Raw genomic sequence first — 24,787 nt, 5'->3', positions numbered from 1 at the left:
TTGGCTCATACTTCGGGAGATCTAAAACCCTAAGCCAGATAATGTGCCTCCTACACAAATAACCTGCAACACACAAATAACACACCTAGCTTTGAGTTACACTGAGTTAAAATCAAGCAGTGTCAGCTATAATTCTGTGGGTGTTATAGAAGCCTGGCAAGAGCCTATCCTATCATGCTGCCAAATTCCAAATGCTAGGCGTGCCCATTCCTTGTGCACAGTAGCTGCCCACACATGGAATGTGTCCACTCAGGTTTCTCTATGGCCCCGCTCACCAGCTCCAACATACAGGAGAGCCCCACTTGTCCAGGACCTCCCAGCTGTGTGCCAGGTGGCCTTGCCCATCATCGAGACCCGCACACCAGAGAGCCCATTGAGGAAGGAGGCTGTATTTTCTTTCTAGCCAACACCCTATTTCCCCATTCTTCTGCATGTCTCTGAATTTCCTTTTATTTTGTCCTGTGATGAATGAAGAAGAGAATGAACAAATTATTACATGCTCAGCCATGCCCAGATCCCACCACACCCTGTACCATCAGTCAGAGATCATTCTTAGCTTTGAGAATTTTAGGAGCAAGGTTTTTCACTGCCACCCATGTAAGAGGCCCATTGTGACTCTGCTACACATCTGATATCCACCAGCTTTAGCTGCTACCTTCCCCAGAAAATGCTTGGATATGTACTCAGTGAATAAAGCAGGATAGGCTCTTTGGCTCTGTTCATCCAACTTACGGAAAATGCCTACTGAAAACTGCCATCTTGACTTCTGACAAAATCACCTGAAGAGTAACTTGACAACAGAAACATTGTCTCATTTGTCATCTCCTAGTATGGGAGGGTAAAACCACAACATGACATGGAAGAGCAGGGGTGTCCTCCGGGGAGAAGTAGACCATACAATATTATTCAACCACAAAGAGCTGGATGAGATTCTGATCCATGCTATAACATGGATGAACTTTGGGAACGTGAGGCCAAGTGAAAAAAGTCAGACACAAAAAGGTAAATATTGTATGATTCACTTTAACGGAAATATCCAGATTAGGCAAATCCATACGGACAGAAAGTAGACTCATGATTGCCAGGGGCTAGAGAGAGGTGGGGAAATGAGAAGTGACTGCCGAGGGGGACAGGCTTTCTTTCTGGTGTGATAAAGATAGTCTGAAATTAGACAGTGGTAATCTGAAATTAGACAGTGGTAATCAATGAACAACTTTATGAATCTGCTGAACATCACTGGATTGTATTGCAATGGTGAATCTCATGGTATGTGAATCATATTCCCAATGAAGTTTCTATTTTTAAAGCATAGAATTACCCACCTAATAATAGAAGTGTTGAGAGAGTTGGGAAGAGTTAGGCATTGTTTGAGATGTAATTGGTTGTAAGAACATTTCTATCCACTTGTTTTTCTCACAGGTGTTCCAGGAAAATGTACAGAAACACTAATAACCTCGTGTCCACTGTGTTTATAAACACTTGGCCCAGTGGTCACCGGGTCAAAGCCTAAATTACTGAAAGCTGAGAAATGTAATGTGACACTCTTGGTCTTTAAAAATAGTGAGCAGCCCTGGCCGGTTGGCTCAGCGGTAGAGCGTCGGCCTGGCGTGTGGGGGACCCGGGTTCGATTCCCGGCCAGGGCACATAGGAGAGGCGCCCATCTGCTTCTCCACCCCCCCCCCTTCCTTCCTCTCTGTCTCTCTCTTACCCTCCCGCAGCCAAGGCTCCATTGGAGCAAAGATGGCCCGGGCGCTGGGGATGGCTCCTTGGCCTCTGCCCCAGGCGCTAGAGTGGCTCTGGTCGCGGCAGAGCGATGCCCCGGAGGGGCAGAGCATCGCCTCCTGGTGGGCAGAGCGTTGCCCCTGGTGGGCGTGCCGGGTGGATCCCGGTCGGGCGCATGCGGGAGTCTGACTGTCTCTCCCCGTTTCCAGCTTCAGAAAAATACAAAAATAAAATAAAAATAGTGAGCACAGCCTGACCTGTAGTGGCACAGTGGATAAAGCGTCAACCTGGAACGCTGAGGTTGCTGGTTTGAGGCCCTGGGTTTGACTGGTTAAGGCACATATGGGAGTTAATGCTTCCTGCTCCTCCCCCTTCATTCTCCCCCACCCCCATCTCTCTTCTCTCTAAAATGAATAAAATCTTTAAAAAAATTTTTTTTTTAAATGATGAGCACATCAGTACAGGGGTGGGCCAAAGTAGATTTACAGGTGTGAGTACATGAAACACACAGCTCATTCTTGTTTTATTATTTATTAATTATTGTATTATTGATTTGTATTACAACTATACTCCTACTTTGGCCCACCCCTGTATTAACCACAGACTCAGACTCATTGAGTTTGAAACCTGCTTGCCTGTCCTGCGAGATAATACACTAAGACCAGCAAGTATCAAGAGCTGATGGAATTGTTGCCAGGTGAATAGACCTGTCACCTATATGTGGCAGAAATTCAGACCTGTTTACTCAGCATTAAATACCAAAGGTTTCTCAAAATAAGACATGGATCTTTGATGAATGAATGAATGAATGAATGAATGAATGAATGAGAGTCCTGGGAAATTACTTCATGCACCAGTTTTTTGTGATGAATCTAATGATTATCTTTTTCTACTAGATTGCGAATTACTCATCATGCAGAACTTCAACCACTTCCATCCCTGGTGGAAACTTTACCCCTTGCCCCAAAGAAGGCATTTCTTCCAGTTTCTCACTCTGCCCAGTGGAAGGATGTAGTGCCAGCTCTTCCTTCCCCACCTCACAGCAAAGTTATGCAAACCAGTAAGGGCACACCCTTGCCTGCTATGAGCTAAGTCTGCGGCAAAACTGGGCAGTGTGAATACCATGCCTTAAAAAAATGGAGGCCTTCATTTGAGTGTTAGCTTCCGAACTGCCCATATTACATACTTGTCTTACTCACCTTGACCTGCTTGCCCTGTTCAGAGCCCTTGCTGGATCCTTTAAGGACCAGATGCCCCATCTGCATTACACACGTGATGTTTTTGCTTTCCCTCCATTGGTTCTCCTTCTACCTGGTTTTCCCTTAGGTGTTTATACCTGATCCTTCTTCCCTGTGTTTCATCTCACAGCTACATGGCACTCCGCTTGGGGTCAGGATATCAGAGAAGCTGGGATAGGGACATTGGTTCAAGTCCAGTTGGGAAATACAAGATGTTTCCATATGGCAGCTATAGTGAAGGCGCGAGAGAACCCGGTCAGCCCTTGAAATCAGAAATGTTCATGGTGGAGGTGGAGGTAGTTTGTCAACTGCTACTAGAAACCTATAAATGAATTGTCCCACCTGGGCTGATCAGCATCCAGGGCTAGCAAAGATATTGCGTTGTTCAGTAAGTGTTAGTCCTTCCTCCCAGGCCACAAAGCCAGACACACGGAAAACTCCCGGGGCAGAAACGGTTGTGAAAGGAAACTGAGCACATCAAAGGTGTGAGCTGTCTCCCTCTCTTCCTTCCTCGCAGCCCTCTCGGTAGCAATCCATTCCTCCACTGGCCACCTCTGCCCATCCTCACTTCTCTCCAAGGACTGGCCTCATAGTCTTTCTTCCAGGGAGTCATCTCTGCAGACTGCCACCGCAAAATTGCCACCACCGCCACCCTCTGACGAGCCTTGCCTGGTACACACCATCACCCACTCTGAGCCACGGAACTGTTGCTTGGATCACAAATATCAGCAGTTACGGCTCTCAGCCATTGTTTCCCATGTCTAACTTTAAAAGGTTCCTTCAAACACATCAAGAATCTTTACCTTGGCCCTGGCCGGTTGGCTCAGTGGTAGAGCGTCAGCCTGGCGTGCAGGAGTCCCGGGTTCGATTCCCGGCCAGGGCACACAGGAGAAGTGCCCATCTGTTTCTCCACCCCTCCCCCTCTCCTTCCTCTCTGTCTCTCTCTTCCCTTCTCGCAGCGGAGGCTCCATTGGAGCAAAGATGGTCTGGGCGCTGGGGATGGCTCTGTGGCCTCTGCCCCAGGCGCTAGAATGGCTCTGGATGCAACAGAGTGACGCCCCATAGGGGCAGAACATCGCCCCCTGGTGGGCATGCCGGGTGGATCCCAGTCGGGCGCATGCGGGAGTCTGACTGCCTCCCCGTTTCTAGCTTCGGAAAAATGAAAAAAAATAAAAAATAAAATAAAATAATTTTTAAAAAAAGAATCTTTACCTTATTGTCCCTAGAGGCATCCCTAAGACACTTCCATTCCTTTTCTCATGCTCTTTCCTCTACCTGGAATGTCTTCCTGACCTCTTCTTTATCTGGACAACTCCTATTTATACATCAAGACCCTGCTGAAATGCCTCTCTGTGCCACAGACCTTTGTGAGCCTATGGACCCTGTTCAGAATAATGTTTTGTTTTGTTGTTTCCTTTTTTTTTTTATCCCCAAAGCAGCATTTATTTACCCACTGAATTCCAAAACATTTAATTTAGAAGTCTGGTGTTTCAATAATTACCCATCTGGATTGACATGGGCTGATGCACACAGCACTCTCAGGATACACAAGGACAATAGCCAGAGTAACAAAAAAAAGACAAAAACACAAAAAAACCAAGCAAACTATATATATATATATATATATATATATATCCATGATTCTTAATTGCAACAAAAAACAAAAAAGTTGCAGGTATCAAAACGTTAGCTGCACTGCATTGAAAAGAAGGTTTGCATGCATCATAATTTAGAGAGACACATGACACTGCTGAAATCCCGTGTTAACAGTTTATTCTAAAGCTGATGGAAAGGAGCAAGTGTATCGGGAAGCTCTTTGCATCAGCTTCCCTTAACAGTTTTCCATTAGCAGAAGAAAGGTGGGAGGGGTGAATTCATTTCTGCATGCACAACATGTACTGCTTAACAAAACACTATCGGCTCATTTTAAATAGACCATTTAAATCCCACTGAAGCCTATTTTGGCTACCTCTCCTTTCTAAACTTACTATTGCTTTCACCTGGATTTCACAAAGATCAACAGCTGTAATAAAACGTCTCATTCAGAATGCACTCATCTGCACAATTCGAAAAGGGAGGTCCTGTGGGCTCAGAGCAACCATGAATCCAGCAGTGCCCATGAAGATTTAGCTGAAGCTGCTTTTCAGAGGTAGAGGGGCAAATCTGAGTAGCTGTGCTGCTCGTACAGATAGGTTTATCACTAGATATTCAGTGAGTGGCAAGAAGAATCAGTGATGATGGGGGTGTTCGGTGAAGAAAGAGCCAGGGGCCCTGGCCGGTTGGCTCAGCGGTAGAGCGTCGGCCTGGCATGTGGGGGACCCGGGTTCGATTCCCGGCCAGGGCACATAGGAAAGGCGCCCATTTGCTTCTCCATCCCCCCTCCTTCCTCTCTGTCTCTCTCTTCCCCTCCCGCAGCCAAGGCTCCATCGGAGCAAAGATGGCCCGGGCGCTGGGGATGGCTCCTTGGCCTCTGCCCCAGGCGCTGGAGTGGCTCTGGTCGCGGCAGAGCGATGCCCCGGAGGGGCAGAGCATCGCCTCCTGGTGGGCAGAGCGTCGCCCCTGGTGGGCGTGCCGGGTGGATCCCGGTCGGGCGCATGCGGGAGTCTGTCTGACTGTCTCTCCCTGTTTCCAGCTTCAGAAAAATACAAAAAAAAAAAAAAAAAAAAAAAAAGAAAGAGCCAGGGACTGGGAGGTTTCAGTTGCCTTCTCCTGTTTCTTCATCCTCCTGGTCGCTCACTCGGAGGGTGCGGCTGTCTCACAACTGCATGGTGAGCGAGGAGTCCTTATAGGAATCCTGTGTCCAGCTCAGCGATGGCATCGTCGAAGGCTTGTCTGGCTAAGAGGCTCGGGTGCTTTCTGGATCTGGTAACATGGAGAAGTTGAGGACCAGGCTGAGGGATCAGAATAATGTTTTTAAATACTTAAATAAAATGCAGAGGTTACATGGGAAACAAATGCTAAAATATAGTTATCAAAACAATTTTACACTCATTAAATATTTCAAAATTCAGTAAGATCTGGTGGACCTAGTAACTACTATAATTCAGAATGATAAGTGTAAGGAATGTCATCTGGAATTAGGATGACCAGCTTGTCCTGCTTTGCCCCATACATTCCCATTTTAACACTGAAAAACCCCATGTCCTGGGAGTCCCCTAGATCCTTGGCAAACCAGGACAGTTGACCACTGTAAAGTCAGTAGCCACGGCCACCATCACAGCTGCCTGGCCCGTGCAGATTTGCATTAGATTCAGACAGACGGTAATGAAACAACAGAGCCAAAAACTGGTGGACCATTAGCTTTAATCCTAGCTTGCACCCAGCAGGCAAGAAATACACAAAGTGGGAAAATACTTCCTTTCCATTCAGGGCTCCCAAAGCCACTGACTTATCCGAGTTTTCTTCCTAGGATCAAAGGTTTGTACCTCACCAGCCTTATTCACCTCTGTTCCCCATCTCCTTCTCTCTGCACAAACTGGCTTCTCCTTCAGCACTCCGCCATCTTGGCTGCTTCTCCTCTCCTCCACGTGGCCTTTCTCTGCTCTCCTTTATAGTATAGAAATCAAAACCTTTAATCCAATACACAAACAAGGAAGTCTCTGATACAAAGCCACTTATCTGAGGCATAGTGGGATTCCTCAGGAGAGTGCACCACCCCCCACCATGCAACAGTCAAGGGTGTGGGGAAAAGCTTAGTTTTAAAACTAAGCCTTAAGCTATAAGGATCCTGCCTGCTTACAACCTGTCCCCCACACCCAATGCAAACTATAAGCGAGCAAACATATATATCATATTTCCAAACTTATTTGACCAACAACCACCTACCTGTAATGTGTCCTGAAAACATCTGTGATTCTAGTGGGTCACGAGCACAGGTACAGCTAATGCTACTGTGTCTGCTGCTGCCGGCATTCTTCATGGAGGGGAGGCTTTATTTCAGGGAGAGGTTAGTAGAAATAAAGATACGATGGCTTTTTTCCTATTCAAGCTCATGTATCTCCCCGAGTCTATCCATGGATAGCCCCCTTCCAGGTTAAGAACCCCTGCAACGAAAAGCTAGGCCTATCTCCCCTAACCTTGATCACTTGTTCTTAGCTTTACTACATAAATTAGCAGACTATTGTCAATGTTTACCAGGTGCCTGGGGGGCAGGGGGCTCTCTCACACGGCTGAATCAAAGCTAGTTGAAAACTTTGGGAAACTGTTTAGCCTAACCTGAGGTGGCGCAGTGGATAAAGCGTCAACCTGGAAACACTGAGGTTGCCGGTTCAAAACCCTGGCTTGCCTGGTCAAGGCACACATGGGAGTTGATGCTTCCTGCTCCTCCCCCTTCTCTCTCTCTCTCTCCCACCCCCCCCTTTCCTCTCTAAAATGAATAAATAAAAAAATAAAAATAAATAAAAGTAAAAAAAAAAAAGAGAGAGCTTCTGTACATAAGAATTTTCAGCCCTGGCCAGTTGGCTCAGTGGTAGAGCGTCGGCCTGGCGTGCGGGGGACCCAGGTTCGATTCCTGGCCAGGGCACACAGGAGAAGCGCCCATTTGCTTCTCCACCCCCCCCTTCCTCTCTGTCTCTCTCTTCCCCTCCCGCAGCCGAGGCTCCATTGGAGCAAAGATGGCCCGGGCGCTGGGGATGGCTCCTTGGCCTCTGCTCCAGGCACTAGAGTGGCTCTGGTCGCCGCAGAGCGACACTCCAGAGGGGCAGAGCATCGGCCCCTGGTGGACAGAGCGTCGCCCCTGGTGGGCGTGCCGGGTGGATCCCAGTCGGGCACATGCGGGAGTCTGTCTGACTGTCTCTCCCCGTTTCCAGCTTCAGAAAAATACAAAAAAAAAAAAAAAGAAAGAAAGAAAAAAAAATATTAAAAAAAAAAAAAAAATTTTTTTGCCTGACCTGTGGTGGCGCAGTGGGATAAAGCGTCGACCTGGAACACTGAGGTTGCCGGTTCGAAACCCTGGGCTTGCCTGGTCAAGGCACATATGGGAGTTGATGCTTCCTGCTCCTCCCCCTTCTCTCTCTCTCCCCTCTCTCTAAAAATCAATTAAAAAATCAATAAAAAAAAAATTTTTTTTCACAGCAACTACATTCCTAATAGCCTCAAACTGGAAACAAACCAAATGTTCAGCAAGTAATGGATCGATAAGAAATGTGTGTTTGTACATGAATCAGAACTGAAAAATGACATCTCTAAGCAACAGTATTGATGAAGCGCACAAACATGATGGTGAACTATAGAAGCCAGCCTCAAAAGAGCACATATTGCACGATTCTATTTGTATGAAATACAAGAGCAGGTGAAACGGGCCTGAGCATTGCGAGTCAGGACAGCGGGTCTCCTTTGGGTGGGTGGGGAGCAGACGTGAAGGCTTGAATTACTATTACTTATTACTCAGTTTGTGAAAATGTATTGAATGATGCACTTACAGTGAGTGTACTTTTCTGCATGTTAGTTATATTTCAATAAAAACTTTTCTTTAAAATGTTGGTCCCCCTTTCCCATCTGCTATAAGATCTCATCCCTGAAGCCATCAGTATCAAGAAACAACCTGACCTGCATTTTCCAGTTTAATTTCTCTGGGACTTGATCACTTCTTTCTACGCTGACTGTGACCTGTCTTGATGATGCTCCAATCCTTCTCCTGGCTGAAGCCATCACAGACCTAGCCTCTAGCACCACCCCCTTCAGCCTTTACCAGTTACCATGGCAATGGTAAACCCTTCATTCGTGACTCTGGCAGTCCAGTAATTAACATGTTAACACAGGCCCATGTACTCAAAGTAGCTTTTAGTACATGAAAGCTTAGCTTAGCTTACTTCCCTTTATAATATTTGGGGGAAAGGATTTGTATTGATTGACTAAAGGCAATGTTTGATAAGCCCTGCAAGTGGTGAGGGGCATGGTACCTCCTGTCCAGATGTAAAAACTGATCCTTAATGTGTACGTCTGCCTCCCCCAAAGATGCCCATTAAATAGACCATTTCTTGTCTGAGTCAGAGGGTAGCTACGTGACAGAGAAGGCTAAGCTCTTCTCTAATGAATGAGAACTGAAGTCACTTGAGGTAGAGAATAGCAGGGTGGGGATTAGAACCTGGGTCTCTGGTTGGTGCTCACTCTCTCTACAGCATCCCCGGGCCTGCCCTGGAATGAAAGCCACTAAGGGTAACGACGATGTCACTGTCCTGACACAGTAGCTGCCTCTTCTCGCCTGTTCCAGGTAACCTCACCCTGGGGGAGGCCTTTCTCCTTTTGGACATTTTCCTGCATTTTAGGGAGAGAAGAAACCCACAGAGCAAATGATCAGGTTAATTAGGCTCATTTTAAAAAGTCAGAGCTGATGAGAAAAGTGATGGGAGGCTGAATGGAAAACTTCCACCTGGTGGCCCAGCCTGCCCCTCTGCCCTCCTCAGGGTCTTCAGGGAGGGGTGGCCACCCTTTCCCAGGCCACTGCTTCCTGGACCAACATAAATCACAACAGTCAGCCTGTTTCCCCTGCTCTAAATCTTCAATGGCATTCCATCCTCTCAGTTACAAACATCCCTAGTCCACAAACGCTCAGTGACAACCAAGACGAGTCACTGCCTTCAGCAGTGATAATCCATGAGATGTCTCACCTCCCAAACTTCACTCACCTCCCTCCCACTCTCCCCCTACCCCATCCCACCTCCTTGGCATCAATCAACCCCCACACCCCCGCTCCCAACACAAGCAGGGGCTGAGCAGGGAAGGACAGGGAACGGAAGGAAAATGATCCTGCAGTGAGGGCAGCATTCACTTCTTCGAGCAATGATCGCCCTGTGGGCTCACGTTACACCTCTAGACAGTTCATGCCACACAATTGCAGCCACCACCATGACAGGTTTTCCCTCACCATGCTGCCCTGATTTTATCTTTAACTAATTGTAAAACCGTTGCATTTATCCCTGTTAAATTTCCTCTGCAGAGTTTATACATCCAGACGCGCCGCCACTTGCCGTGCTGAGCCTGCCCTCTGGCACGCAGCCACCTTGGCAGCTTTGATCCAGTTGCAGCTCTGATGACGTTGTCCTCAGCCGGGTCACTGATAAAGAAGGGAGAAAGGGAACCTGGATGAGTCTGGAGTCTAGACACGGGGCTAGGTGGAGGGCAAACAGGTGCAAATGAAACACAGCTTTGCAATTTCTGTGAGCTCAACTGGACGTGTGAAAAAATAGGTGTGTCAAATGCTGTGGGACCCCAGGTAAAGACCTCTGATAGTGCCTGGGAAGAGAAGTGTGGGCATACTGCGGAGGACAGTGGCATTTAAGATTTGCATTAAGCAATAATCAAAATTCTCAGACTATGAAAGCCACAGCCATTAGAGAAGCGATCATACATCCACTGGAAGGCATTCATAGCAGTGCTATTTGTGCCAGAAATCACCCAAATGCCCACCAACAGGGGGACGGAGATGTCAGCTGTATGATAGTTTCACAGCGGAATGAACAATCTACAACTCCACACTATGTGGGGAAATCTCACAGAGGTGATTTGAGCAGGACAGATGTAGAAGATTGTGTTCTGTAAAACTTCATTTAGATGAAGTACAAAACCAGGCAGAACTAACCTATGGTGGAAGGAGTCAGGATGGTATAGGAGAGGGACAATGACCCAATGGGGACATACGGAGCTTTTTAGAGTGCTGTCATGTCCAGTTTCTTAATCTGGGTGCAGGTTACTTGGGTGTGTTCAGTTTGTAAAAATACGTAATGCTGCCTGACCTGTGGTGACACAGCGGATAAAGCGTCAACCTGGAACAATGAGGTCACCAGTTTGCAATCCTGGGCTTGCCTGCTCAAGACACATATGGGAGCTGATGCTTCCTGCTCCTCCCTACCTTCTCTCTCTATCTCTCTCTCTAAAAATGAATAAATAAAATCTAAAAAAATACTTATTGCTGTACACTTAGGATATGTGTAGCTTTCTGTGAGGAAAAAAAAAGTGAGTACAGCTGTTCAGACAGATACATAGCTTTCTAATAAGTATTATTTTCTAAAACACATTTCAATTATTTCTCTACCATTCGGCCAGGAGCTCTGTTAGCTGCCTTATCCATCTCTGTGTTCTGCCTTCCTTGGCACAACATGGTCCCAAGCACATAACAGACTCTTGATAAGTCTTCAAAAGCCACAGTATGGTGGGTGGTCTTCCTACACACTAACCCTGCTGGGTACAGTTTGGCATTGTATCTGAACAACCCTCTAGTTATTTATAAATGCTTTCCAAAGGTCCAAGCTTTGATCGGACTAGGAAATGGTAGTTTCCTACTCAAGCATTATAGAACTCAGCCTTTCCCTGTTTCTTTTTTGGTTAATCCACATAATATCATATTCTTTATACATTTATGTGAAATATATCACCCAGCCCTGTGGAATCAATCTCATGCTTCCTGTTTTCACAAACATGATCAACATGAAATTATATTCCTAACATAATTACTGATTCCATGAAGACACAATTCCCTGGGCTCTGGACCCTGGGCTCATCTAAAGAGACGAATGTTCTCACACTAATTCCTTGGCGGTTTGTTCATCGTTACAGTTCTGCACGCTCGGCATCTGCTTAACGGTTTTCTCACCTCGTTTGCAGCTTCCAGAACTCCTCCCTTCTTCAGAACATGCTCAGTCTTCCACACTCCTCTGTGCCTCTGAGAACAACCTTTTGTTCCCTGACAAGAAGAATCTGCAGCCTCATCAGCTCTAAACCAACCTCCCACCGCACTCCGGGCAAAGTCCTGCTCAGAAAGGAATGGAAGAAAGGGAAGGCAGAGGCCCTGGAGGTGATGGTGCCCGATGGGACAGGCAGGGTGAATGGTACGCATAATTCAGGACAGGGCAATGGGCCCGCAGGGACGGCACTGCCGGCCTGGCTGGGTGACCTTGGCCCTATCTGGGTCCCATGACCTCACAGTGGGAAGGAGCTGGACTAGAGGATTCTGAGTCCTTTCTAGATCTGAACATTGAACATCCCAGACTGTAATCATGACCCTAAGCATCTACACAATGAACAAAAGTGTACTGACACTTGTCTCTGGGTAGTGAAATATTAGGAGATCTTTTTTTTTCTTCTGCATTTTGCAAATAGTTTATGTTTGCACTACTGTGTTTGTGTGTGTGTTCACAAGACCAAAGTCTATGATTCTAGATACAATTGGTAAAGTTTTTTATTTTTTAAGAAGAAAATGAAATAAAATTTGAAAGTAAAGGCAGAAGAAAACGGAAGGTCCAACTGGAGGCCCCAAATCCAACCGGAGCATATAAACTCTGCTAGGGCAGCTTTAGGGGCGGGGTTTCCTACCTCCAGGGTGAAAGTCTTTGGAAGCTCTTCTAGCACCACCTGCTGGTCCACCCAGAAGCAATCGCTTAATTTGGTTTCCAAAAGAGCTTTGAAATGAATCTGATAAATATAGAGCCACATTTAGGAAGAAGATATTTTGTTCACAGGCAAATCTTACTTCATACACACAGAACAGGGACACCTGAAGAAGTCCGTTTTGTATAAGGAGTGGTCACCCAATAACTATGCACAGGTCCTTATACCAGCGGTGACTGGTTTTCTAACTCCCCTCTCTGTTACACTGGGCATCATATAGAGACAGAGGCACTCCCAGCCCCCACCATATTTAAACAGGTTTGGTTCATCTCCATCAGCCTCTGTTCCCTGGGTTGCACAAATCTCCAACTCAATTAGACCTTTGGACTAATTCAGTGGTTCAAGCTTTCCCACAGGACCCCAACACCCCAAAGTGCTGGCAAGTCCTCTGATCTGCCCTTCCATCCACCCTAGCCCTGCTTTTCCCGCTTCCCAGTGGAAGCAGGGCCTCGTGCTCCTTGTGGGTTCAGGCTGCCTGGCATGGCATCCAGCTGGACATTCGCCCTCTTCCTGACCTGACCCTTCCCGACAAAGGCTCCTTCGCTCTCTGAGGCCAATCTTAAGGTGCAGAACAGTTTGCATATCCAGTAAAGCCTGTTTTAAACCACCTTCTGCTGTCGAGATTGATCGGAAAGCACTCTCCTTCTAACACTTATCGTTTCCATTCTAAAGGGCACCTTTAAAAGTACCAGTGTTAAACACAGCCCCATCTGGCCCTGGCCAGGTATTTGGTTAGAGCAGGGGTAGTCAATCTTTTTATACCTACCGCCCGCTTTTGTATCTCTGTTAGTAGTAAAATTTTCTAACCGCCCACCGGTTCCACAGTAATGGTGATTTATAAAGTAGGGAAGTAACTTTACTTTATAAAATTTATAAAGCAGAGTTACAGCAAGTTAAAGTATATAATAATAATTACTTACCAAGTACTTTATGTCAGATTTTCTCTAAATTTGGCAGAATAAATCTTTATAAAACAACTTACTATAGTTAAATCTATCTTTTTATTTATATTTTCGTTGCTCCGCTACTGCCCAACATGAAAGCTGGAATGCTCACTAGTGGGCGGTAGGGACCAGGTTGACTACCACTGGGTTAGAGTGTCATCCAGATATGCCAAGTCATGGGTTCGATCCTTGGTCAGGGCATATATGAGAATCAATCAATGAATGCGTAAGTAAATGAAACAACAAATTAATCTCTCTCTCTTTCCCCTAATCCCTTTCTCTCTAGAATAAATAAATAATTTTTTAAAAAGTAGCCCCAATTAGGCTCTCTTTTTTAAAAAAAAAATACTTTATTTATTGATTTTACAGAGACAGGAAAGAGAGGGGAGCATGGAATGGGAAGTATCAACTCATAGTTGCTTCATGCTAGTTGTTCATTGCTTGCTTGTGTTATGTGCCTTGACCAGGGAAGCCCAGGGTCTCGAACCAGCAACCTTGGCATTCCAGGCCGAAGGTTTATCCACTGTGCCACCACAGGCCAGGCCCAACTAGGCTCTTTGGACAGATGCATCCACTCATCTGTCCAGTTGTGAAGTTGTCTTGTAATAAGAAATACGTTTGAGCTTTGTCCTTAGTTCCTGGCCCAGAGCTTCTAAAACCTTGTAACTTCCTGAGGGATACAGGTGATAGGGGCATCTTTTGTTATAATATTTGGTTTTTGCCCCCAGTTCCTGGCACAGTGGGGTTTGGAGAGCTTCCAGACTGGTGAACTTATCCACATTCCAGGAGGGTGGCACATCTCAAACTCTTTGGGGGCTCCAGCATTTGGAAAGCTTCTAAACCCTGCCCTCTCCACCTCTTTGTCTGGCTGTTTATTTGTATGCTTTATAAGAAACAGGCCACAGTAGGGACATACTTACATAAATACAATAAAAGGCAACTCTCAAGTTTTGCTGAAGTTTATCAGGATCTTCACGTGATGTTTATTAGTAGAAAACGAAGAGAAGCTCCATCCCTCCCAAGACAAAGGAGAGCTGGGGGACTCCTGATTGGTGCTGCCAGAGGGGAGGCTGCCGTATTTGGAGAGAAGCAGGCATGCCCCTCCCTCTGCGGCTCCTACATAGCTGGCAGGCCTGGCTGCCCAGGGGGTGTGCTGGAGGACAGTGCAGCCCCGGCTTCAGAGCACGATCCCAGGAGAGCCTGAGGTAGGTGGGGAGGCAGATGCTGTGCACGGACTCCATTTCTGCGGTTGGGGTGGCTCACTTCTGCAATCCATGCGGTGCTTACTTGACTCCCATCTCTTGGGATGGGACCCAAGTCAGGGGACACTTGTGGGAATGTGCAGTCATCCCAAGTGTTACCTGTCTATGTTTTGGTGCTATAATAAAATGCTATTTTAGGGTTGGTGGGTTGGAATATTCTCTCACTTTTAAGCCCTTGCTTAGAGAGAATAATTTCCTTCTCAAGGTCTCCATGCTTTTATTTAATTTGATGTGCCTATAATTGATATTATTATTCTTATTTAAGATTTCTCTTACCAAGGTGTAAGGACTGATAACATGGGGTGTAGTCCCTATTTAGGAGGTTAATGAATGTTTGCTTGAATGTCTTTGGAGAAAGCTGCTCTGAGCTCACTGCAATTAGGGGGCAGGAAGGGGTGGGGTGCTGAAAACCTGGGGGCACAGGCTGCTGCTGGGCACATTCATGTCTACCCCCGGGCAGTGACCAGGTGATGCCTGCCACCAAGAAAAGTTAGCAGAGGCCTCTTTGCAGGCATCCAGAGGAGACTAGAAATACACTTAGGTTGCATCTTGCCTGGTTTTCTACATAAGAACCAGTGTCTCGCTAGAGTTGAGTGTTTTGACAGAGGCGTGCCAATCACCTTTAGAAAGACTATAAGGGAATGATGAAGGGTGGGTTAGGGGCTGAGCAAGCTAACTTTTCGCCCTCCACCAGCCCTAGCGCTTATGGACTTACAGTAAATCTTACCTAGGAGACAGCTTCAGCATGCTTCGCTATAGTAACTTCCTGCATCCCTGGTCTGCACAGACAAAGGTCCAGGCGCTGGAAGGCCCCCAACAGTTGACCTTGGGAGGGGGATTTCCACAATAACTATTGTAGTTTCAGGAGCCGGATGTCACAAACTACCGGATTGGGGGGCTGGAAGGGAGGGATATTCCCTGCTGTCATTAGCCACTGTCCAGACACCAAAGGGTCCCCTCAGTGCTCCCCCCTGCCCCCTCCTCCTCCCCATCATCTCATTTCCTCTGAAACGCCTACCTACCGAGCCCTGCTCTTTGCTCAGCTTGGGGTCCACCGGCGCTGCCTTCACACCCAGTGAACCGACAGCACAAAATCTGAGCACCGTTCCGCCTGCAGCACAGAAGGGAAGTGGGACGTAGCGGGAACGGTGTTAGAGCCGCATTCGAATCGGCCACCTGCCATTGCGCAGCCTTGGGAACTTACCTAACTTCTCTGATTCCCAGTACGACTTTTCTAAAACAGGGATAATGTTATACTTGTCCCACGTGAGAAGTAAGTTAGGCTATGTCAGTGGCTAGTTGTGGGAGGCGGATGGGTTCACAGTGTCCCAAGAGGTGAAACATGAAAGGATTGTTCCCGGACATGGGGAGAGGCAAGGGGCCCTCCCTACCCTCCCATCTCCCCGCCCCCGCACTCTTCTCCTCTCTTTCCCTCTCTCTCCTTACCTTAAAGGCCTTCAGGACCATCAGCCAGTGACTTTCTTAGAATAGAGGGCAGAATGGGCCCCAAACTGTGCCAGCTCAGAGCAATAAAGAGGGAAAATTAAAGATACAGCCTATGCCTTTTGTAAGGTGTTCTGACTAGCAAAATTTTATAACAGTTTATTTTATGTGTTAACATTGGTTAACAAATTTTCTTTTTTAATACAGCTTATGCCCAGAGGCCTCCAACTCCAACTCTCCCACTGTATTCGCCTCCCCGGAACCCCTCGATCTGAAAGACAGGAGTACCAGAGAACACGTGTATGTATGTATTCAGTTATTACTCATGTAGTTTCCCATGCACATTCAAAGGCTGCATAATTACCAGTTGCAGCTTATCTATCTGAGAAACCAGGGTCACCACCCGGAATGGATATAGTTTCAGGCAAAAGCAAGTCACCTGGTATTTATTGACTTCACCCTGTGCAGCCCAAGCCTGGGAAAACAATTATGCTTTGAGGGGGAAAAAAATGTCATTGGGGCAAGGAGTCCATCCCTCTTTTTTCTTTTTTTTCTTTTCTTTTTTTCTGTATTTTTCTGAAGCAGGAAACGGGGAGAGACAGTCAGACTTCCGCATGCGCCCGACCGGGATCCACCCGGCACGCCCACCAGGGGGCGACGCTCTGCCCCTCCGGGGCATCGCTCTGTTGCAACCAGAGCCACTCTAGCACCTGGGGCAGAGGCAGAGGAGCCATCCCCAGCGCCCGGGCCATCTTTGCTCCAGTAGAGCCTCGGCTGCGGGAGGGGAGGAGAGAGACAGAGAGGAAGGAGAGGGGGAGGGGTGGAGAAGCAGATGGGCGCTTCTCCTGTGTGCCCTGGCCGGGAATCGAACCTGGGACTTCTGCACGCCAGGCCAACGCTCTACCACTGAGCAAACCCACCAGGGCCCCATCCTTGTTTAAAACTGACACACAGGGCCTGACCTGTGGTGGCACAGTGGATAAAGCGTCGACCTGGAAATGCTGAGGTCGCCGGTTCGAAACCCTGGGCTTGCCTGGTCAAGGCACATATGGGAGTTGATGCTTCCAGCTCCTCCCTCTCCTCTCTAAAATGAATAAAAAAATAAAAAAATAAAAACTGAGCCTAACCTGTGGTGGCGCAGTGGATAAAGTGTCGACCTGGAAATGCTGAGGTCGCCGGTTCAAAACCCTGGGATTGCCTGATCAAGGCACATATGGGAGTTGATGCTTCCTGTTCCTTCCCCCTTCTCTCTCTATCTCTCTCCTCTCTCTCTCTCTCCCTCTCTCTCTCCTTTCTAAAATGAATAAATAAAATTTAAAAAATAAAATTAAAAAAAAAAGTTAAAAAAAAAAATCTGACACACAGGAGGGGGCAGGGGAGCCGGGAACCCCATTGGAGGAGTGAACTGCCCCATCCTTTGCTGTTGCAGATTCTGCCACAATGAGGACGCGGCTGGGTGGATGCTGGCTGGCCATCGTCTGCATCCTGCTCTTGAGCCAGCTCACCGCAGTCAAGGCGAGAGGCATAAAGCACAGGTTCAAGTGGAACCGCAAGGCCCCGCTCAGCAAGCCCTCTCGGGTCACCGAGGCCCAGAGGGTGGAGGTCCCCCCGGGGGCCTTCATCAAGCAGGGCCGGAAGCTGGATATCGACTTCGGAGCGGAGGGCAACAGGTACTACGAGGCCAACTATTGGCAGTTCCCCGACGGCATCCACTACAACGGCTGCTTCGAGGCCAACGTGACCAAGGAGAAGTTTGTCACCAGCTGCATCAACGCCACCCAGGCTGCCAACCAGGAGGAGCTGTCCCAAGAGAAACAGGACAAGCTTCACCAGCGGATCCTGTGGCGGCTGATCCGGGAGCTCTGCTCTGTCAAACACTGCGATTTTTGGTTGGAAAAGGATGCAGGGCTTCGGGTCAGCGTGGACCAGTCCACGATGCTCTGCCTGCTGGTTTTCATTTGGTTCACTGTGAAGTAAGCTTACAAGCAGGCAGCAGCCGCGGGGATAAGCGGGCCAGCAAACCACAGAGTTAACCCAGTTCTCTCCCCAGCCGCCAACCCACGCGTGTTCTGAAGGTACCAAAGAGCAGTGATTCTTCAGCGCTTCCAGTAGCACCCCCAAGCATCCGCTAGGGCAGGGGTCCCCAAACTATGGCCCGCGGGCTGCATGCGGCCCCCTGAGGCCATTTATCTGGCCCCCGCCGCACTTCCAGAAGGGGCACCTCTTTCATTGGTGGTCAGTGAGAGGAGCATAGTTCCCATTGAAATACTGGTCAGTTTGTTGATTTAAATTTACTTGTTCTTTATTTTAAATATTGTATTTGTTCCCGTTTTGTTTTTTTTACTTTAAAATAAGATATGTGCAGTGTGCATAGGGATTTGTTCATAGTTTTTTTTATAGTCCAGCCCTCCAACTGTCTGAGGGACAGTGAACTGGCCCCCAGTATAAAAAGTTTGGGGATCCCTGCGCTAGGGTATCTGCTTGAATTTGATGGCTCCGTGTGTCAATCCCCTGCAGGCTTCCCCGAGGGTGCGGGTTCATCGCTGCATCCTCAGCTCCTGTGGAGTGCCTGGCACATCGTATTTCACAGTGAATGTTTGGTGAACAGATAAAGGAACGTACCAGGGACTGTGCCAGGCACTTCACAATGCTTCCCAACAACTCTCAGAGGTAGGTGTTATTCCCATTGTATAGATGAGGAAACTGAGGCTCTGAGAGACAGAAAGAAAATTCAACCCCGGCTTGTCTAACCCCAGATCAGATCGTCCGCTCTGTGCCATCCCAGGGGGCTGCCCTGTGATCCCAGATGTCTCCCAGGGCCAAATCCAAGCACATATCTCTGATGAAACTGTGGAAATTCCATTTTTAGAAATACAAATTAGACCCAAGCTGGTGTTCATGTAGTTTTTGATACCTTTGCTACATGAAGTTTCCATTCCATTCTTCTAATTAAGCTAAAATATAAAAGGGATTAAACTAAAGTAGAAATAAAGCTAGACAAAAGCCTGGAAATAATACTGTGAGGATATTCAGCTAAGCTGATTCCCAAAGCAGACTACATCCACAGCAGGGTGTCTCTATTGCAGGAAGATATTTTTCCCCTGAAAGATGGTTAATTGTGTGCTGTTCTCCTCTCTAAAACAGCCCATGCACTTAAGAAAATATTTTTAAATAGCACACTTACTTCCTAATGTTCTCCTGTTTGGGCATGTTTTTAGGCACATGCCCGTGAGCATCTTTAAACATACTTTCTTTACCCAGGGACCCAACACAGTCTCTCGCAGTATTTTGACCACCCCAATATGGGGACAGGCCATCATTTTTGTGAACTGCTTATCACTAGGAAAAAATAATTCCTCCTAGCCAAAAAGGTTAAAAAGAAACTGGGTCTTTAGGGAGACCTAATAAAGAATTCATCCATACCATACAGCCTAGGGAATCTAGTCAATAATATTGTAATAACTATGTACACTGCCAGGTGGGTACTTGAAATATCAGGGGGCCACTTTATAAAGTATGATTGTTTAACCATTCTGCTGTATACCTGAAACAAATATGGAATAATATTGAATGTAAACTGTAATTGAAAAATAAAATTAAAAAGAAAAATAATTTATCCATGCCATCAGCAAGAATAAGACATACTACTTCTTATCTGTTCATTATTAGTTAAAATATATATTAAAAAATACCATTTGTTAATTTTAGCTAAAAACATATATTACAAAATATGAATGCAGTTTAATTAAAACCAATCTAATGCTCTAAGATGCCCGCACAGGCCCACTGGGGTACTCCCAGAAACCCATGGGAGTTGTTGAATCATATTTGGAGATAATAGCTGCTGAATATTGTCAATTCTCCTATAAAGAGAGTCTGTAAAAGAAAAAGAAAAGGGTGTTGTCAGACAATTTATCTGAAGTATGTAAAAACAGGAATGTTGATAATGGGACCTCTTGTTCTGAGCCTCCGCTGCTATCAATGTTCTTCCCAAGGATACATTTGGAAGATTTTAACATAGAAAGCGGGAGGACTTGGGGGTGGGGCCGCCAGGGCAGCAGCCTGCCCCTGGGTCCACTGGGAGATGCCCACCCTGCCCCGAGACAGCACAGGCACCCCACCCAGAGGGCTTTTAGTTCTCATGCTGCCTGCCAGCACCTCACTCACGGCGCCCACGTCCAATGTCCTGCTGAATTCTTTCACAGAGCAAAATTAAAGTACAGACCACACGGAGGTTATTTCTTACGTGTCAGTTTTTCATCTTTATTTTCTAAATAATAATAATAGCAATACAGAGAGAAAGAACAGGTACTTACAAACTGATGTTGAAATTTCAGGGCCCACCTGACCTGTGGTGGCGCAGTGGATAAAGTACCTGGAACACTGAGGTCGCCAGTTTGAAACCCTGGGCTTGCCTGGTCAAGGCACATATGGGAGTTGATGCTTCTTGCTCCTCCCCTTTCTCTCTCTCTCTTTCTTTCTCTCTGTCTCTCTCCTTTCTAAAATGAATAAATAACATCTGAAAGAAAGGAGGAAAGAGAAAGAAAAAAGGAAGAGAAAGAAAGACAGAGAGAAAGAAAGAAAGAAAGAAAGAAAGAAAGAAAGAAAGAAAGAAAGAAAAAGGAAGGAAGGAAGGAAGGAAGGAAGGAAGGAAAGGAAAGGAAAGGAAAGGAAAGGAAAGGAAAGGAAAGGAAAGGAAAGGAAAGGAAAGGAAAGGAAAGGAAAGGAAAGGAAAGGAAAGGAAAGGAAAGGAAAGGAAAGGAAAGGAAAGGAAAGGAAAGGAAAGGAAAGGAAAGGAAAGGAAAGGAAAGGAAAGGAAAGGAAAGGAAAGGAAAGGAAAGGAAAGGAAAGGAAAGGAAAGGAAAGGAAGAAAAGAAAGAAAGAAAAAGAAAAGTCAGGTCCCTGCTCCTCTCTGGATTTTGATTAGGACACACACAGCCATAAGCAAAATTATAGATATTTCATTTCTGATAGGGAAGCACTTTGTCCAGAAGTAGTACAAGTTCCAGAATTGCTGTCATTTCTCATTTCTTTAATAGTTCCAGAAAACAGATTTAAGTGGGGTGTGAAGTAGATTTGTACATGGTGGTTCAGATGCAAACTTGTATGGAGCTTTTAATTGAAACTGTATGTGCTTGAACATCCTTGCTCGTATATACAAATTACAAGGTCAAGTCAAGGCTATGTGAATCTAGTTTTTTATTTTAGCAAAGGGTTGTTGAGTGCCTGCTACATACGAGACTGTGAGGGACTTCTGAATTATTCTTGATGGAGTCAATTTCAATATGAATCATTTCACCAACCATCGCTTTCATGTTCCTTCTGAGTGCTGACTTTTTTTTAAAAGGTCTATTGTGACATTAAAATTACGACAGAAATCCAAATAAAACATTGCCCACCATCCAAGAATCTGATTAAGTCATTGTTTGTGTATTTTCCTATAACCTCCTAGTCCTTGTCTATTTGCATAAACAAATGTACATATTTGCAATAATAATATAGGTGAGCATTTATATTCTAAGTTTTCCTCAACTTTACTGTATGCTTTTGTATTTTCCTATGATTTTTTTTTGTTCTTGCCTGCCCCTCTGCCTTCCCCACCCACACCTAGATGCAGCCTCCGTCTTCCACTGTGCTCAAATAGAGGAGGGAGAGTTCTTTTATTTGTGTACTCCTTTTAAAAATACTATAATCCTACATATCACATTGATTTATGAGCACTTTGCCTCTGTAACTTAACACGGCATCGTGAACCTGTCTCGAGTTCAACAGCTAGCTAGTTAGCTAACTTGCTTGTCCTTTTACATTGCTACATTATTTTCCATAGAACAGATGGAGCCTGGTTCATGTAATGATTTTCTTGTTGACGGATCTTCAGGTTGTTTCCAGTTTTTCACTGCTGCAAACAATAAACATCCTTGAACATACAACCTTGGAATCTGTTGCTTTTATTTCTATGGAATCGATTGACATGGGCAGAATTTATGGAACAAAACTGTGTGTAATTATAATTCTTCCTGACATGACTAGATTATGTCCAAATGGTGCAGTAATTGCCATTGCTGACTGCAGTGTGTGGCATTGGCTTGTAAGACTTTCTATGTCGTCTGAGTATGAGAACCTGCCTTTCCTACAAACTGCTTGAGCATCATTTCCCCTTTGCAGATGATACACCTAACACTTCCCAAGTCATATCCGACCACAGGACCATTTGAAAATCCTATAACTGTGAGCAATCCCCATTCTAAACCTGGTCCTTGGCCCAAAATATCTGGATGAGAAGTCTGGAAAGAGAGCAGTGTGTGTATACAGGCTCCCTACTCAGAGGATGGAACATTTGCATAACCTCACACTCCCCAATGACCAGGGGAAGCATAGGGGTCTGAAGATTAGATCTCCAGCAAGCCCGGCCTCTGACAATAGCTGTGGGTTTGCTCTCTGTCCCAAGACCATGCCTTCACATATGGCACAGAGCTCAGTTTTCTCCTAGCCTCACTGCTGGCAGAAGATCTGGTCTGAGTTGGGTACCATATTCCCTGGCAGATGAGAAGGGAGTCAAACTCCGATGCCATTGGGCATGACATGCACCTGCAAAATGGAAAAAAATCAGACCTTCTTTGAAAAATGGGAATAAGGCACTGTGTCTCTCAGGCATCTTTACACCCATCCCAGACCATTAGTAGCCCACTCCAGAAAAACAGACTCAGCTGTTTCCCTTGTCAAATGGGAGCTGTGAGGAAGAAATTTTACTCTACCCATATGAGTTCTTCTGGCTGGTCTATAATTAATCTACATGAGGCAGATTAAGCTAACAAGAGAACATAGCCAAATTTAATTACATTTGTATGTATGGGAACCCCACATACATGACAAAGTCAGAGATCCCACATACATGAGAGGTTCAAAGACAGAGAAAATAAGGTATATACTACATCCTGAGCTAAGGGTGAGATGAGGTGCCTTGGGGCTTCAGAAAGGAGGAAGGGCATTTAGAGGATGACAAGAAGACATTCAGTAATTAGATATTTGCCCTACCCTATAGATAGGTGATAAAAAGTTATTTCCAGGGTGCCGGGCAGATAAGATATATTTTGCTCACCCTGTTAAAGATGGCCGCTTCCCATGTGGGGCAGCTGATTGCCTTTCATGCTGGGGGAGGGGCTTTCGCACCAAAGGGTTTTAAAAGGAGGAGCTAAAAGGCTATTTGGAGAGAGTGATCACATTTTTGTAGAGAGGAAGAACCCATGGTGTAGCAGGGCAAGGAAGCCACGTGGAAGAGGCAACCAAAATGGCGGAATGAGGGAAGGAGATGCCAGTCTGTGGAGGAGAAGCAGATGGGGAACAGAGGTGAATAAGATGGGGGAGGTGGAACCCTTAGATTCTAGGAAAACTCAGATGAGTCAGTAGCTTTGTGAGCACTGAAAGAGTGGGTTTTGGAGCCCAGTGTGTTTGTTTTTACTCACTTGCCAAGTGCGAGTCTAGAATAAAGGAAAATGGACCACCAGCTTTTAGCTCAGTTGTTTCTTTACCATTGATCCAAATCAAATCTGAACCTGCATTGGCCAGACAACTATGACGGCAGCCGTGAATACTGGCTTTACACAGGGATAATTCTTACCATGGGTATAAAGTCAGTGACTGGGGCCACCATCACAGCAGCCTGGCCCATGCAGGTTCGCATTGGATTCGGACAGTCGGTAAAGAAACAACGGAGTCAAAAACTGAAGAGCCATCTTCTTTAATTCTAGCTTGCACCCGGCGGGCAAGTAAAAACACACACTGGGCTCCAAAACCCACTCACATTCAGTGCTCACAAAGCCACTGACTTATCCGAGTTTCCTAGAATCAAAGGTTTCTAGCTCACCAGACTTATTCACCTCTGTTCCCCATCTCCTTCCTTCTCCCTGCACAAACTCTGCACAAACTGGCTTCTCACTCAACGCTCCGCCATCTTGGCTGCTTCTCCTGGCCTCCTCCACGTGGCCTCCTTCTGCTCTCTGCTCTGCTCTCTCCTCTAATGATAATCTCGGGAACCAAGAGAGCAAGCTCCCGTTCTGCCCCCATTTTATAGTGTAGAAATCCAGACCTTTAATCTAATATACAAAATAGGGAAGTTTCTAATACAAAGTCACTTATCTGAGGCATGATAGGATTGTACCGCCCCACATCAGAAAGGGTGGGAAAGGCTTAATCCTAAAACCAAGCCCCAGGCTACAAGGATTCTGCCTGCCCACAGCCCACAGAGACACACATTAATATCACCTGGGCAACGGCCTCCACGTGGGCAGCGCCATCTTGAACAAAGTGAGCATAATATATTTTATCTGCCCAACAATGGGCAAGACTCTAGATTTAAAGCCTTTGAGGCAGAGGTAACGGCTTCTCATGAGCCTGCAGGGTCTCAGTGGCCTTCAGCTCAAAATAATCCACATGCCAAAGTGGCACATTTTGGGGAGGCCTGTTCTGAACCACTTCAGAACCTTCAGCTGGGCCCATTGGAGGCCTCATACTGAAATAGGTCCCACACACTGACCACACCACTCTTAAAGGAGCTTTCCTGATGGCTGTGCCCAGCCCAGAGCTTCTCCTCCAATATGCATTACAGCATCCCCAAAGGGCTTCCCTCCACGATGGTCTGAATTTATCTGCGTCCACTCACATGCCCAGACTATCCTTGGAATTCCCAGATCTTACTCTAATGCAGATATTTTTGTGAGAAAGCATTGCCTTCTTAAACAATATGATTGTTTTAACTCCTACAAGCTTGGCCATTAATTGTGAAAAGAAATTGGCA

General features: G+C 46.3%; 1 protein-coding gene across 1 annotated transcript; it reads left to right on the top strand.

Moving 5' to 3' along the window:
• Nucleotides 1-16,204: 16,204 nt before the first annotated feature.
• On the top strand, nucleotides 16,205-17,970 carry PRND (prion like protein doppel). Its single transcript, XM_066236349.1, has 2 exons — nucleotides 16,205-16,297; nucleotides 17,423-17,970. The coding sequence occupies exon 2, from the start codon at nucleotides 17,434-17,436 to the stop codon at nucleotides 17,968-17,970; it is 537 nt and encodes a 178-aa protein (XP_066092446.1). The 5' UTR covers nucleotides 16,205-16,297; nucleotides 17,423-17,433.
• Nucleotides 17,971-24,787: the final 6,817 nt, after the last annotated feature.

This window comes from Saccopteryx bilineata, chromosome 6 (genome assembly GCF_036850765.1).
Source record: "Saccopteryx bilineata isolate mSacBil1 chromosome 6, mSacBil1_pri_phased_curated, whole genome shotgun sequence".
Classification (NCBI taxonomy): domain Eukaryota; kingdom Metazoa; phylum Chordata; class Mammalia; order Chiroptera; family Emballonuridae; genus Saccopteryx; species Saccopteryx bilineata.
This window is presented reverse-complemented; position numbering and strand designations above follow the sequence as displayed.